Genomic DNA, 14,035 nt, shown 5'->3' on the forward strand with positions numbered 1-14,035 from the left:
AGAGCTACATTTGTCACTCCTGATGTAGTAGCCTGACTAAACTCAGTATCTCTATTTTTTTACATAATGTATTTATTTGTAATTAATTTTAAAGTCTGCACAGATCCTATCAGTCACCTAGGATTTTATGTAAAACCATCAAGCTGTTTGCTCTCCTTTCATGTAGAGAATGTAACAGGCCAACTTGCTCTGCATGAGTAAAATATGGAACATATGAATATACAGTTTAATGTATTAAGACATTGCATTTTTCTAATTAAATGTGCTTGAAAGCACACTGATGTTCAGTGTTCCTCCCTATTTTATGAAAGATATGATTAAAGGTCTGTGCCCTGATCTTTCAAGTATGTTAAGGGACTTGCACAGCTTTTTATGGTAGATTTCATGTGCTTAAGTATTCCGTGGGTTAAGGATAAATAACTCTGCTGTTATCTCTGTTCTTACCAGCATGTTCCACTTAAGCACAGCAGACAGCAGCTGCATCCAGTACTTGTAACTACCACATTTAACTTTGCAATGTGACCAGAGAAAGGAGCAAGGTACTGCCACCTCTGAGTGGTAGGGGAGGGGGAAAAGTACTCCTGAACACAGAGAACAGAAGGAAGCTACTTCACCCATCCCCAACTTGAAATGGTACACAGTAGGGTAATGAGGACTCTTCTAGTCTGGACATCACATTAAATACTTAAACTCCCTATAGCTGTGCACATTATCACTTACCCAAGGTGACATTCAATCCTAGCCCCTAGAACTGAGCAATAGTAACATTTGTGGGAAAGCATCTTTGAAAAATACTTTATCTGCTCAAACAAAACTTGTTACCATTGTGTTAAAATATGAACCCTGCACTGGCTTCAAATCTGCTAGATTATGCTGCAGCTGAGTTTCTAGTTTTGAAATTAGTATTGAGGTGTTCAGAGCTGGACTTTCCTCAAGTACAGGTGGGCTTTTCAACTCATGATTAAGAAGTGGGCATGTTTTGTGAGTGAGCACTAATGCTCAGTTGAGTTTCCAACCGATAGCACTCTAAGGTAGCTCAAAACCAGTGACAGGCTTCTCGTGTGGGATAGGCACATAACAGAAATATTTAGACAAGTGACATTTCAAAGATTTTAGTGTTTACATGAATAAAATAGGTGATGCCACTAAAATTCAAAACAAAAAGATTTATTCTAGCCTGTCTCAGTCTATTTTCAATTAAGTCTTCCATACAAATTAACATAAGTACATACCTTGATACAGGAGAGCAAGGAAGGAGTATTTTAATATAATACAGACACATTCAGTTGCTTCAGTGTATGTTTACAAGACAAGTCAGCCCCCTTTACAAGAGTCAATTCCATCAGTCTTATTTACAGTGTGTGGCATTAACTTGCTTGACTGTAAAGAAAGGGATGCTTGGATGTGTTTAACCATCATGTGGCAAGGTTGATTTACTGCCTGTTCTTCAAGGCCTCCACCAACCTAAGGAAAAAATTAAGCAAGTTTATTTACTGCAGACTCCATTTCCAAGATGCTGAGAGGTTGTGCATGGTGCACTGGAATAATCATGTAGCCTATAGGCCCATGCTTTGTTCATTTGGAAAAAAGTTAAAATTAGCACCAAAAATATCTAATGTTAGATCCTTTTGAGGAACATTATGACAGCATTAGTTATCAAGACTTGAGTTAAACAGTTACTTACCATTCCATTGCCTCATCAAGCCCAGTGCCTTTGGTTGCAGAGGTTTTGAAAATCTGCCACTTTTTGTCCTTCAAAGCTGGTAGGCCCAGTGAGTTTGCCATTTCTGTGGGCGTCATGGCCTGCTCCATGTCCTGTTTGTTTGCAAACACCACTAAAATGGCTTTTTTCAGCTCTTCTTCCTAAAAAAGAAATCTATGCAAGTAACACTAATTCTTCCCCTGACCTGAGAATTTAAAGCAAACTACAGGTTTATTTATGTAGAGAAAACATTGGTTTTCAGTCTTTTATATACAGTAAATCCTTCAAAAGTAAGGAGCTAGGCTTACTGGTAAACCTAAACTAAAATTTGATGCCAGTCCTCTTTGTTTGAAACTGCTTCCTAAGGGAAACTGACCAGGAGCAGACGGATTTAAAGTATTCTGTAAAACAAAGTATAGATTTTTATCATTCATTGGGCCAATAAAGGTATTCAAAGTTTATTAAATTCAATTACTTAGGGCACAATTCTGCCACCCTTGCATTGTAAAATACTAAACTTTGTAAGTAATCCTATTATAATCCCTGATATTACTCAGTTTAAGGCTGGCAGAACTGGGCCCTGAATAATGACAAAAGCACTAAGAAGCTATGCTAGTAACAGATTATATTCAGTCTGGTGCCCACACAAAGGCTTATCTGAACTGACATGAAACATGGAAGACTGACAAAAGCATTAAACATATTGCAAATATTCTGCAGACAAAAGCTTTGTACAGTAACTCCTCACTTTGTCATCCCGTTGCTGATCAATTAGAGAACATGCTTGTTTAAAGTTGCGCAGTGCTCCCTTATAAAGTTGTTGGGCAGCTCCCTGCTTTGTCCACTGCTTGCAGAAAGAGCAGCCCATTGGAGCTAGTTGGTGGGGGCTTGGAACCAGCGTGGACCAGCTTCCCTAAGTTCCCTGTGCAGCAGCTACCCAGCAGCCAGGCTATCAATTGCCTGGCAGTTCAGCTGTCCCTCCCTCTCACTGCTCTGTGTGTGTGTGTGTGGGGGGGGTTTGTTTCAAGTGTCAGGAGGTCTGCTGCCCCCCACTTGTTTAAAACTTATGCTGTGTGTGTATAGTCTTTTGTCTGGTGAAAAAAATTCCCTGGAACCTAACCCCCCATTTACATTAATTCTTATGGGGAAATTGGATTCGCTTAACAGTTTCACTTAAAGTAGCATTTTTCAGGAACAAATCTACATTAAGTAAGGAGTTATTGTAATATGATACTTCCTTCCTAAGAAGGAAAGACAACTTGATTCCAAACAGAGTTCATTGTGGTAGGTGCTGGTTTGTTTTAGATTTGCTCTAAGAGGAAAGATCTGCAATTAGTATTTTAATTATCTAAACAGTATCTTTGTTTTCTTACCTCCAACATAGCAACAAGTTCTGATTTTGAAATGCCAATTCTGTCTCGATCACAGCTGTCTACTACATAAATGACTGCATCTGTATTTGAATAGTAACACCGCCAATATGGCCTAGAAAAGAAGAACAGGCTAGTTGAGTTCATATAAAGTTAAGTTTAATTTTATTAAGTGAAAGGAACCCAACACAATGGCAATTATAACTGTGATGGCCAGTGCTTGAAAAAAATCACTTGCTCAGGGAAAGTAGAGTTGTCCCCCTCCAGGTAATTGGCCTAAAAGGCAACTAGTGTCTTAAAAGGGGAGGAAAGGAGCAGACCACTCCAAACACTTGCTCAAATAAGAAGTGAGTAAAACTACCTGGGGACAACTATTTATTGGGGGAATTAAGATGTGCCAAAGTTAAATTCATGGTTTTGAGGGGCAGTGCTGCAGATATTTCAGTTAAGTGTTTCTTAGCCATGTCTTTTACCATAACTCAAATTAAGCTTTAAATAAAGTTTCACAAAACTAGTTGTGTGAAAAGCATCTGCCATGGATTTTGCTATTAAGGCAAAAAAATTAATCAAGCAAAAAATAAGACCTGATTTGATTCTTTAAACTGACTAGTAACTAACTAGGTTCCCAATTAAATCTTCATTTTAGAAGAATTGTGCCTGCTGAAGTATTTTACTCAGAATCAAAAGTGAGGAAAGTAGTTCTTGATCTTTAGCAACGAAAGTTTGTAAAAATCTATTTTTGAAAAACATGGCAAACAAGATTCCACAAGAGGAGATCTACTGCAAGAGGTGACCATATTCCCACTGTTGTACTATATCATTACTCATTAAAATTTTCAAAGGAATTTGTTACCCATTCCTAAATTTAACATTAGGGCTGTCAAAAAGTAATTGTGCGATTAATCACACCGTTAAACAATAATACCACCATTTATTTAAATATTTGTGGATGTTTTCTACATTTTCAAATATATTCTTTTAAATTACAACACAGAATACGAAGTGTACAGTGCTCACTTTATATTTATTTTTATTACAAGTATTTGCACTGTAAAAAACCAAAAGAAATAGTATTTTTCAATTCATTTATCACAGGTACTGTAGTGCAATCTGTCCATAATGAAAGTTGAACCCACAAATGTAGAATTATGTGCAAAAAACTGCATTCAAAAACAAGACAGTGCAAAACCTCAGAGCCCGCAAGTCCACTCAGTCCCACTTCTTGTTCAGCCAACCGCCCAAACACGTTTATTTACACCTGCAAGAGACAATGCTACCAACTTCTTGTTCACAATGTCACCTGAAAGTGAGAACAGGTGTTCTCATGGCACTGTTGTAGCCGGCATCACAAGACATCCATGTGCGCCAAAGACTCACATGTCCCCTTATGCCTCAACCACCATTCCAGGGGACATGCATCCATGCTGATGACAGGTTTGGCTCAATAACAATCCAAAGCAGTGAACACCGACACATGTTCATTTTCATCATCTGAGTCAGGAGTCACCAGCAGAAGGTTGATTTTCTTTTTTGGTGGTTCGGGTTCTGTAGTTTCTGCATTGGAGTGTTGCTCTTTTAAGACTTTGGAAAGCATTCTCCACACCTCGTCCCTCTCAGATTATGGAAGGCAGTTCAGATTCTTAAACCTTGGGTCCAGTGCTGTAGCTATCTTTAGAAATCTTACATTGGTGCCTTCTTTGCTTTTTGTCAAATCTACAGTGAGGGTGTTCTTAAAATGAACAACATATGCTGGGTCATCATCCGAGACTGCTATAACATGAAATATATGGTAGAATGCGGGTAGAACACAGCAGGGGACATTGAACTCCTTGGGGGAGAATTGTGTCACAAATTTAATTAACGCATTTTTTTTAAACGAGCGTCATCAGCATGAAAGCATGTCCTCTGGAATGGTGGCCGAAGCATGAAGGGGCATACAAATGTTCAGCACACCTGGTATGCAAATACGCAACGCCGGCTACAAAAGCGCCATGCAAATGCCTGCTCTCACTTTCTGGTGATATTGCAAACAAGAAAAGGGCAGTATTATCTCCCGCAAATGTAAACAAACTTGTTAGTCTTAGCAATTGTCTGAATGAGAAGTAGGACTGAGTGGACCTGCGGGCTCCGAAGTTCCACATTGTTCTGTTTTTGAGTGCAGTTATATAACAAAACAAAAAAAACCCCAACAAAATCTACATTTTTAAGTTGCACCTTCACCACAAAGCGATTGCACTACAGTGCTAGTATGAGGCGAATTGAAAAATACTATTTCCCCTGTTTACAGTGCAAATATTTGTAATCAAAAATATACACTTTGATTTTAATTACAACACAGAATACAATATATATGCAAATGTAGAAAAACATCAAAATATTTAATAAATTTCAAGTGGTATTCTATTTTTATGAGTTAACTGTGATTAAGCGACAGCCCTATTTATCATTTTAGCCTAACATGCTAAAATGTCTAGATATTTTCAAAGATACATGGAACTAAAGCTAAGCATAACCAAATTCTATTATCTCAACAGTGCATAAATCAGTAGATAAATTCATTTAATGACCTTATTTCCTTAACATTTTTATTTGCATGCACATAAAGTTTCCAAGGGCATTTTGTATCAGAAAATTAGATTGCAAAGTTTAATGTATTTAGCCAAACCAAACCTAAGAACATTCCATACAACCACTATCCCCTCATGTTAATTGGAATGCTTCTAAAATCAAATTTATGGGCTTGATGTTCAGAAGTACAGAGCACCCAAGATTCCCACCAAAGTTTTACGTAGTCAGCACTTCTGAATATCAGGTCCCCAGCATTCATTCCAGTTGGTTATGCCATATCAGTCTCAGTAATCTGAAATTTCTTACCTGATACTCGTCTGTCCTCCCAAGTCCCAGACTTGAAACTTTAGATTCTTGTACGTTACTGTCTCAACATTGAAACCAATTGCTGAAATATATAAAGAGAGACTACCTTAGTGCTGCTCTCAGGGAAGAACATTCCAGCAAGAGAGGAGCTGTAATACATTCTAACTTCAGTTAGAATCTTTAATCCTCACAAGTGTAATTAAAGCCTACACAGCTAGTTAAGTCCATACTTCTTCATAGATCATCTTACTAGCTGCTTTTTTGATGATCAAATAAATGCACTATGCTTTGACTGAAAGACAAGATGCAGTATTTTAAATGAAATAAAAGCAACTTTTAAAAATTGTTTGGAATTACAAAAGTATATATATGGTGGTTTTAAATAGGAGTGTTGTTTATAACAAAGGCTTAGGCCCAGAGACCCCTGATTTCCATGTGAGAATGAACATAAACAGAGCAAAAAGGAATTTAGCATTGACTTGCTCTTTCTTGTCTAGAGTCTGATGTGTAGACAAACAGAGCCTTCACAGAGTTCATGTTAAAGATACATTTGAGACCCTGACTTTGCTGGACTGCCATCATTAGTGCACATTAACACCATAATAAGAACCTACCAAACTCATGGTAACAAAATTCAAATGTGTGGCTACACACTTCTAGTGTGTAGTTAGCAGCATTAAATACTTTCTTTCCCAGTACTTCTACAGCACACAATAGTAGCTGCATATGGGAAGTCACACAAACAAGGATGCATGAGGTTCCAGCAACTTCTAAAGACTGCAGATTAACTAAACCAAACTTTGTGTGCACACACTTCATAAACAAAGGAAGTGTATGTAATAGATCTTCACTGGATCAGTTATTCTTTAGAGAAGCACTTACTGGGGATGGTGGTAACAACTTCACCAACTTGTAGCCTGTACAGAATTGTTGTTTTTCCTGCCCCATCTAGTCCCAATATTAAGATTCTCATCTCCCGAGTGCCAAACAAACTGGAAAAGATAGTGGAAAAAAAGCCACCTGAAAAACAGAACAGAAACAAAATTTCAGTACCATGTTGCAGTAGCACTAACACTAAGAAGTAAGAGAGCAATAGGACACGTTGTCAAAGAACACCAGGAAGTATATCTGCTTTAAAAATATCCACTAGTCTGAACAACTGGATTGTTCCCTTCAGTGGAACTAAAAACAGCTCAAGCTGTTGATTAGTTACATACCTGCCGGCTCAACCACACCTGCCCCTTCCTGTTCTCCAAAAGTTTGACCTCAGTCAGCAAGATCAGGTGGCAGAAGCAATCTTTCCTGCTGTTAGCATTTGCTTCTCTATCAGCAGATAGTGAACTAATTCCTTTTTCTATTGCCCTCTATGTTTCTGGTGCATTGAATTACACAGGGACCTTCAAAACCTTAATTTCCTTTCTAACATCATCAGTTCTCCTTCAGTATGACCCACCCACATGTACATTTATTGGTTTAATAGGGTACATGCTGTAGAGGAGGGGCGGGCAATTTTTTTGGCCTGAGGGCCACATCAGGTTTCCAAAATTGTATGGAGGGCCGGTTAGCAGAGGCTGTGCCTCCCCGAACAGCCAGGCGTGGCCTGGCCCGGGCCCCTATCCGACCCCTCCTGCTTCTCGCCTCCTGACAGCCCCCACCCCGGGATTCTTGCCCCATCCAATCCCCTCTGTTACCTGTCCCCTGACCGCCCCCGGAAACCCTGCCCCTGACTGACCCCCACTGCCCCATCCAACTCCTGCTCTCATTCCTGACTGCCCCCCAGGGACCCCTGCCCCATCCAACCGCCCCTTCTCCCTATCCCCTGACTGCCCCCGAAACCCTTGCCCACCCCCTGCCGCCCCATCCAACCCCTCCTCTCATTCCTGACTGCCCCCCCGGGACCCCTGCCCCCACTCTGACCGCCCCAACCCCTATCCACACCCCCACCCCCTGACCATCATCCCGAACTCCCCTGCCCTCTATCCAACCCCCCCGCCTCCTTACCGCGCTGCCTGGAGCGCCGGCGGCTGGCGGCGCTACAGCCGCGACACCCAGAGCACCAGGACAGGCAGCCGCGCCGCCTGGCTGGAGCCAGCCACGCCACCGCGCAGCACAGAGCACCGAGTCAGGCCCAGGCTCTGCAGCCCAGAGCATTGCACCAGCGGCACAGTGAGCTGAAGCTGCAGGGGCTAGCCTCCTGGGGCAGAAGTTCAGGGGCCGGGCAGGAGGGTCCTGGGGGCCATAGTTTGCCCACCTCTGCTGTAGAGTCTGATACATGCTAACTGAGGCCAGGTCTACCTATAAGGTCTACACTATAATCTTACAGCAGTATAACTGCGTCACTCAGGGGTGTGAAATAACTGCATCGCTAGAGTGTGGGTTTTACCGACCTAACCACCTGCTGTAGACAGTGCTATGTTGACAGGACAGGCTCAACAGGTGTAGACAATGCTGTCGACAGGACATAGCTATTGCCTCTTGCAGAGGTGGATTAACTACACGGATGGAAGCAGCTCTCTTGTCAGCCGAATAGCATCTTCACTGAAGCATTACAGTGGTGCAGCTGCACTGCTGCAGTGTTTTAAGTGTAGTCACGTCTTTAAGTTTAAAGATTATGAAAGGGCACTGACAAATGTATACAAACAGGTGTCTAGCCCACCTTCAGAAATGTTCACCTAGGCTGGGACAGGAATAGGAAAAGGGTGGCTGAACAGACAGATTGTTAAGCAACAGCTTCAACTATCTTCATTTCCACTGTAGAGGAAGACAGTACAATACTGAAAACTAGTGGAGACGTTAATTACCTGACTTCCTTTTGGAGACGAGTTTTTTAATCCATGTGGAGTACATTCTAGTCAGTCATTAGTTTAAATTCAAAGCTTTAAAGAGCTCTGGGCTAGGTTCAAAATTTGACCTTATCCGATAGGAGACACCTCCAAATCAAATTAATGAGAAAACTTTACATCAAACTGTTACGATTAGAATAGGCATGCTTGTAGGACTAAAGAGTCCACCCCCAAGCCGAGTTTGGTTACACAAGCAATAAAATTATTTTTGAAGTGAGTCCTTAGTTCATGACACCATTCCAGTTAACTTTGTGTCAATCGTCTAATATGCAACATCCTTATTTGGTATTCCACAGCCAATCTGTCCCGCACACTGTTTGCTGCTAGCTATATAATGAGCATATCTGTGAGAGAACTGTCCCAATCCAATGCTGTAGGAGCAGCAGACCTGAAACATTCTCCTACTTAAATAGGGTTTGTCCCAACATCTCATTCTGCTGCACATTAAGGAAATGTACCTGTGGTCAGACACTGCTTTTATATTCATTGCACACTAAGCAAACAGGAACATAATTCATTAAAATTTTAGACTAGTAGGGGAAAAAGACTGACAGATATGGCAACTTCCTGCCATATCCTCAGGTGACCATATTGAAATAAGTTAAATATCTTTGTGGTTCATTATTTTAAATGAATGATTTATGTATGATTGTGTTCTACTCCATGAGGGTGGGCTACCACAGTTCCTACACCAATAGGAAACAGTGGGTGGTGACTAAGGCAAATCACGTAGTTGTAATACCCCCAGAGAAGCACCATCTCCTGGGAAGGCTCGCAATACTTGTTCAACCTGGATTCTCCAAAGACCAACAGACAAAGAAAGGATTTTTGGATAAATAGCGTAAGTTTAAAATGACTTGGGGCTTTTCTACTTGATCTAGCAGACAGACAGGATCTTCTGTGCCATGGAGGTCACCAATCCTTGAAGAAGGGTTGGTAAGACTTTAGCCTGCCAGGGCTCCACAAGACTGATGGGTAATCTCTTGTGAGCTTGTTGCATGTGCACAGGAATGTTTATTGTTTTTGTATACATTTTCTCTGTAATGTTTTTAGCCAAGGAATAAATGTGTTTATTTAACTTGTAACTGTTGTCAATACACTAGTCAGAGCCCTTGGAAAGAAAGCAAAACACAGGTGCTGGCCTTTTAAGCAGAATGGCTTTCTGGAGATAACACAGTGTAGATCAGGGAGCTGGGCAACCTTAAAACCCGCAGTCAACAGGGAATGAGACACGAGTCTCCAACCAGGAGAGAGGTATGGCAGGGAGCCAGAAACATTTAAGTGGGTGCCCTCGTCGGAGCACAGTGGGGAAATACAGGTACAGTTACTTGGAAATTGTTAAAACAAAACAAAACGTGACACTGTACAATATTACATCCCTACCCACAAATGTTAACAGCCGAACATGTAAAAGGTAACCCATACTGGACAAATATCAGTTAGGATCCTAAATACCAGACAGAACCCAAGTTAGCAGTTACATAGGGGAGAGGAATAGTGTACTTGTGTAGAAAAGGGAAGGAAACTACGTGCCAGTCTCACTTTTTCCTCTCTAAGCCTGCTCCATTACAAAAGTGGAGCACATCACTGACTTTGGAAATACAGAAGCAGGCATGGGGCTGGCCTCTAAAATCCATGGGGCAGGAACCATTGCTATTATATTTGTACAACTCCTAGCTCAATGGACTTAAGGCACTATTGTAGTACAAATAATAATAATAATAATAGGACATGGCTGATCTGAATGAAGTGTAACGGCAAAGTGGCAAATGGCACAACGTGAAAAAGGTATTTCAGGAGACACGTTTTGACAGAAAATCTTACATGAAAACCTCAGAGGACTTTCTCTCATCTTAATCCATAAAACTGGTTAGTGGAATTAGCCCCCTGATTCTCCCACTCCCTTTTCAAAAAGATGTGCCCCCATCTAAAGAGAGAACCCTAGTAAATTGATGTGCTCTGCAGACTTTCAGCTGCAGTAATTTGTTCTACCCTCACCCTCTGTAGAAGAGGAGTTTCACATTATTTACTTGCTAGATTTATGCCTCTCTTCGCCTCCCCCTACTATCTACCTTATCTCATTATCTTAATTCTCTTCAACAGCCCATTTATATAATTACATTTGTGTTATATCATTGCAATTTGCCAGTGGAAAGAATGCTGAATACCTAATGTTTCTGAGTGACTTTTAGTAAATAAAAGTGGATTATAATCTTTGGCTAGTTATGGATTTCTGGGTGTAGTGGTTGTACAATTTGCAGTTTTGAAAAATTTATAAACTGTTGAAAAATAGGTGTCACCTTTGAGAGACCTCAACATTGTTAACACAGAATAACTTCCAAAATACATGGAACATGCGACAGTCAGATGTGTTGATATAAATTGATATAAAAGCATATGAAGTCACTATTAAAGTTTTGCATTCTGAATGCAAGGTTGATGATACTGGGTTCTTTTGTATCTGTTGGAGATGTAAGTGAAAGCCCTACAGAGCACTGGAGTGTGTTATTGACAGTGTCACAGGCAATATGAAGGTGGAAAGGAATGCACAACTCTTTTCCCTTAACTTTAAAAGCCCGACAATAAGAAGTTTTGGGTGCATGGGACATGTCCTCCTGCAACCTCAACTGTCAACAATTTTGCAAATATCCTGCCTAAAAAGACATCAGAATTACACACAATATTCTAGATGTGGTACAGCTTTAAATCTAATTTTATTTCCAGTTGATATTTCTTAAGTGTCCAGCCCAAAATGATTTCATAGACTCCAAGGCCAGGAGTGGACACTGGTGTCACATGATCTGACCTTAGGGTGACCAGACAGCAAATGTGAAAAATTGGGACGGGGGGTAGGGGGTTATAGGAGCCTATATAAGAAAAAGACCCAAAAATCGGGACATCTGGTCACCTTATCTGACCTCTTGTACAACACAGACCACAGAACTTCCCCAATATAATTCCTAGAGCAGCACTTTCAGTGAAAACATTCAATCTGGATTTAAAAATTGTCAGTGATGGAGAAACCACCACAACCCTTGGTAAATTGGTCCAGTGGTTAATTACCCTCACCGTTAAAAATCTACACCTTCTAATTTCAAATTTATCTAGTTTCAATTTCCAGCTGGTCCTGCTATACCTTTCTCTGCTAGATTGAAGATCACATTATCAAATATCTGTTCCCCATGTAGGTACTTATAAACTGTAATCAAGTCACCACTTAAATCTTTTCTTTGTTAAACTAAACAGATTGAGCTCGAGTTTCTCACTTTAATCATTCTTGTGGCTCTTCCCTGAATCCTCTCCAATTTCATTCTTCTTGAATTGTGGGCATCAGATCTAGACACAGTATTCCAGCAGTAGTCACACCCCAGTGCCAAATGCAGAGGTAAAATAACCTGTCCACTCCTGAGACTCCTGTTCATGCATCCAAGGATTACATTAGCCCTTTTGGCCACCAAGATGCATTGCAAGCTCATGTTCAGCTGATTATCCACTAGAACCCCCAAATCTTCAGAGTCACTATTTCCCAGGACAGGTCCCCATCCTGTAAATATAGCCTGCGTTCTTTGTTCCTAGAGGTGTACATTTGCATTTAGCTGTATTAAAACACATACTGATTGCTTGTGCCCAACTTACCAAGCCGTCTAGATCATTCTGTATAGTGACCTGTCCTCTTCATTATTTACCACTCCCCCAATTTGTGTATCATCTGAAAACTTTATCAACTAAGATTTTGTTTTCTTCCAGATCACTGATAAAGTTAAATAGCATCAGGCCAAGAGCCAATCCCTGGAGGACCCCACTAGAAACACACCCACTTTGAGGAAGTGTGATCAACAGAAAAGCAAGGTTGATTGGAAACTGCTTCACAACCAGAGCTATAGCAATAACTAACCACAAACAGTAGTGTCTGCATAAATCCTACCAGATTCTACTTCAGTCCAATATATCCATCTCAGATCCTCTTTGTATTTTTACACCCATAGTATTAAGTACTGAGTTCACGGCTCTAATAAAGTCATCAACACTTTGAAGAACATTCCTGGTGTTTAGCTGTACAGAGTAGAACATATAAAGCTGCATTTAACTTTGTTTTCCTTCAAATAGATGCTGTATTGCATTAGGTAAACGGCAATGTCTCAAGTATGGTTTAGGAGAACACATCAGATGAAGTTATTTGAGAGATCAGGGGAGACTGTGGCACCGGGACCAGATGGAGATTACAGCGCTTTACACCCATAGCTCTAAGTGCTTTACAAAGGAGATCTGTATCATTATCCTCATTTTAACGGATAGGGAAATGGAGGCACAGGTAAGGAACTGACTTGGCCAGGTCACCCTGTAAAGTGGTGGTAGAGCTGGGAACTGAACCCATGTCTCCGGGCCCCAGTCCAGTCCGTGCCTCACCCACTGGGCTTCTCTAACCAACTCCTAACCGCCTCTGCCCTAGCTTTACCTTTGTAGGGTCCTTTCATCTGTTTTCTCAAAGGCCTTTGTAAAGACACGACTGGCGTTTAAACTGGCGTGTCCCCCGCTGCTGGGGGGCTCCGGGGAGGGCAGCTTTGCCTGCTCCCACCTGACCCTAGCCAGGGACCGCGCCCTGAAGTGGCGACAATGGCACAATCTGCCACGGGACCGACCCACGCAGAGCCGCCCTCGCCTCAGGCCGGGACTTCCCACTCTCTCCCCACCGCGCGGACTCACCAGCCAACGGCCCGCTGGAGCCCCCCAGCCGCTAGCCCGGGCGGCTGCTGCTGCTCAGGGGCTTCGCACCCGCCGCCGGAGAACAGGCCGCCCGTGTGCCGCTCCCCTAGGGGCGGCTGCGGCCGGGGCCGGGGTCCCGGCTCCCCGCCCCCGAGCAGCAGCACGGCCAGGACCCGGTACGTCGGAGCCGAGTCTCGCGCTGCCCCCTCCGGCAAACCGCCAGCCAGACCCGTCCGCGCAGCCCCCGGTCCTCACCCATGGTGCCGCCGCTGCCCGGTCCTCTCTGCCCCAGGCCGCCGCCGCCACCACCAGCTTCCACGTCGACTCGGTCGCTTCTGCCGGGGGAAGTAAATGAGGCGCCGCCCGCAGCCTCCCACTTTCGGCACGGAGCCGAGATTTAGCCCGTTGGAGCCGGGGGGGAGGGGCCGCGTGGCCCCGCCACTGACGGGTGCAGGGGCCGAGCGCGCGCAGGGTTCCCGAATCCCGCGGGCCGGAGACGCTCCCTCCCTCCGCCGGGGCTTCTTCCCACCACTGCGAAGCGA

At 42.6% G+C, this 14,035-nt stretch overlaps 1 protein-coding gene across 2 annotated transcripts; it reads right to left on the minus strand.

Moving 5' to 3' along the window:
- Window positions 1–1,151: 1,151 nt before the first annotated feature.
- Window positions 1,152–13,827, minus strand: ARL1 (ADP ribosylation factor like GTPase 1). 2 transcript variants are annotated; one of them, XM_065400370.1, is made up of 6 exons: window positions 13,749–13,827; window positions 6,829–6,966; window positions 5,947–6,028; window positions 3,076–3,187; window positions 1,685–1,863; window positions 1,152–1,464 (listed from the first exon to the last, which is right to left on the minus strand). In XM_065400370.1, exons 1-6 carry the CDS (start codon window positions 13,750–13,752, stop codon window positions 1,434–1,436), a joined length of 546 nt encoding a protein of 181 aa, XP_065256442.1. In that variant the 5' UTR covers window positions 13,753–13,827; the 3' UTR covers window positions 1,152–1,433. The 2 variants fall into 2 exon arrangements, with proteins under 2 accessions (XP_065256442.1, XP_065256450.1); XM_065400378.1 differs by lacking the exon at window positions 6,829–6,966.
- Between the last annotated feature and the right edge of the window lie 208 nt (window positions 13,828–14,035).

The sequence above is a fragment of the Emys orbicularis genome, chromosome 1 (assembly GCF_028017835.1).
Source record: "Emys orbicularis isolate rEmyOrb1 chromosome 1, rEmyOrb1.hap1, whole genome shotgun sequence".
In the NCBI taxonomy this organism is placed as follows: domain Eukaryota; kingdom Metazoa; phylum Chordata; order Testudines; family Emydidae; genus Emys; species Emys orbicularis.

What these genes read in the sequence shown, in the direction of transcription:
- ARL1 (XM_065400370.1), bottom strand. An exon ending in GGAGGACAGACGAGTATCAG is followed by an intron (nt 3,188 to 5,946) that starts GTAAGAAATTTC and finishes CTTCTTTTCTAG; the next exon opens with GCCATATTGGCGGTGTTACT. An exon ending in CTTGATGAGGCAATGGAATG is followed by an intron (nt 1,465 to 1,684) that starts GTAAGTAACTGT and finishes TTTTTTCCTTAG; the next exon opens with GTTGGTGGAGGCCTTGAAGA.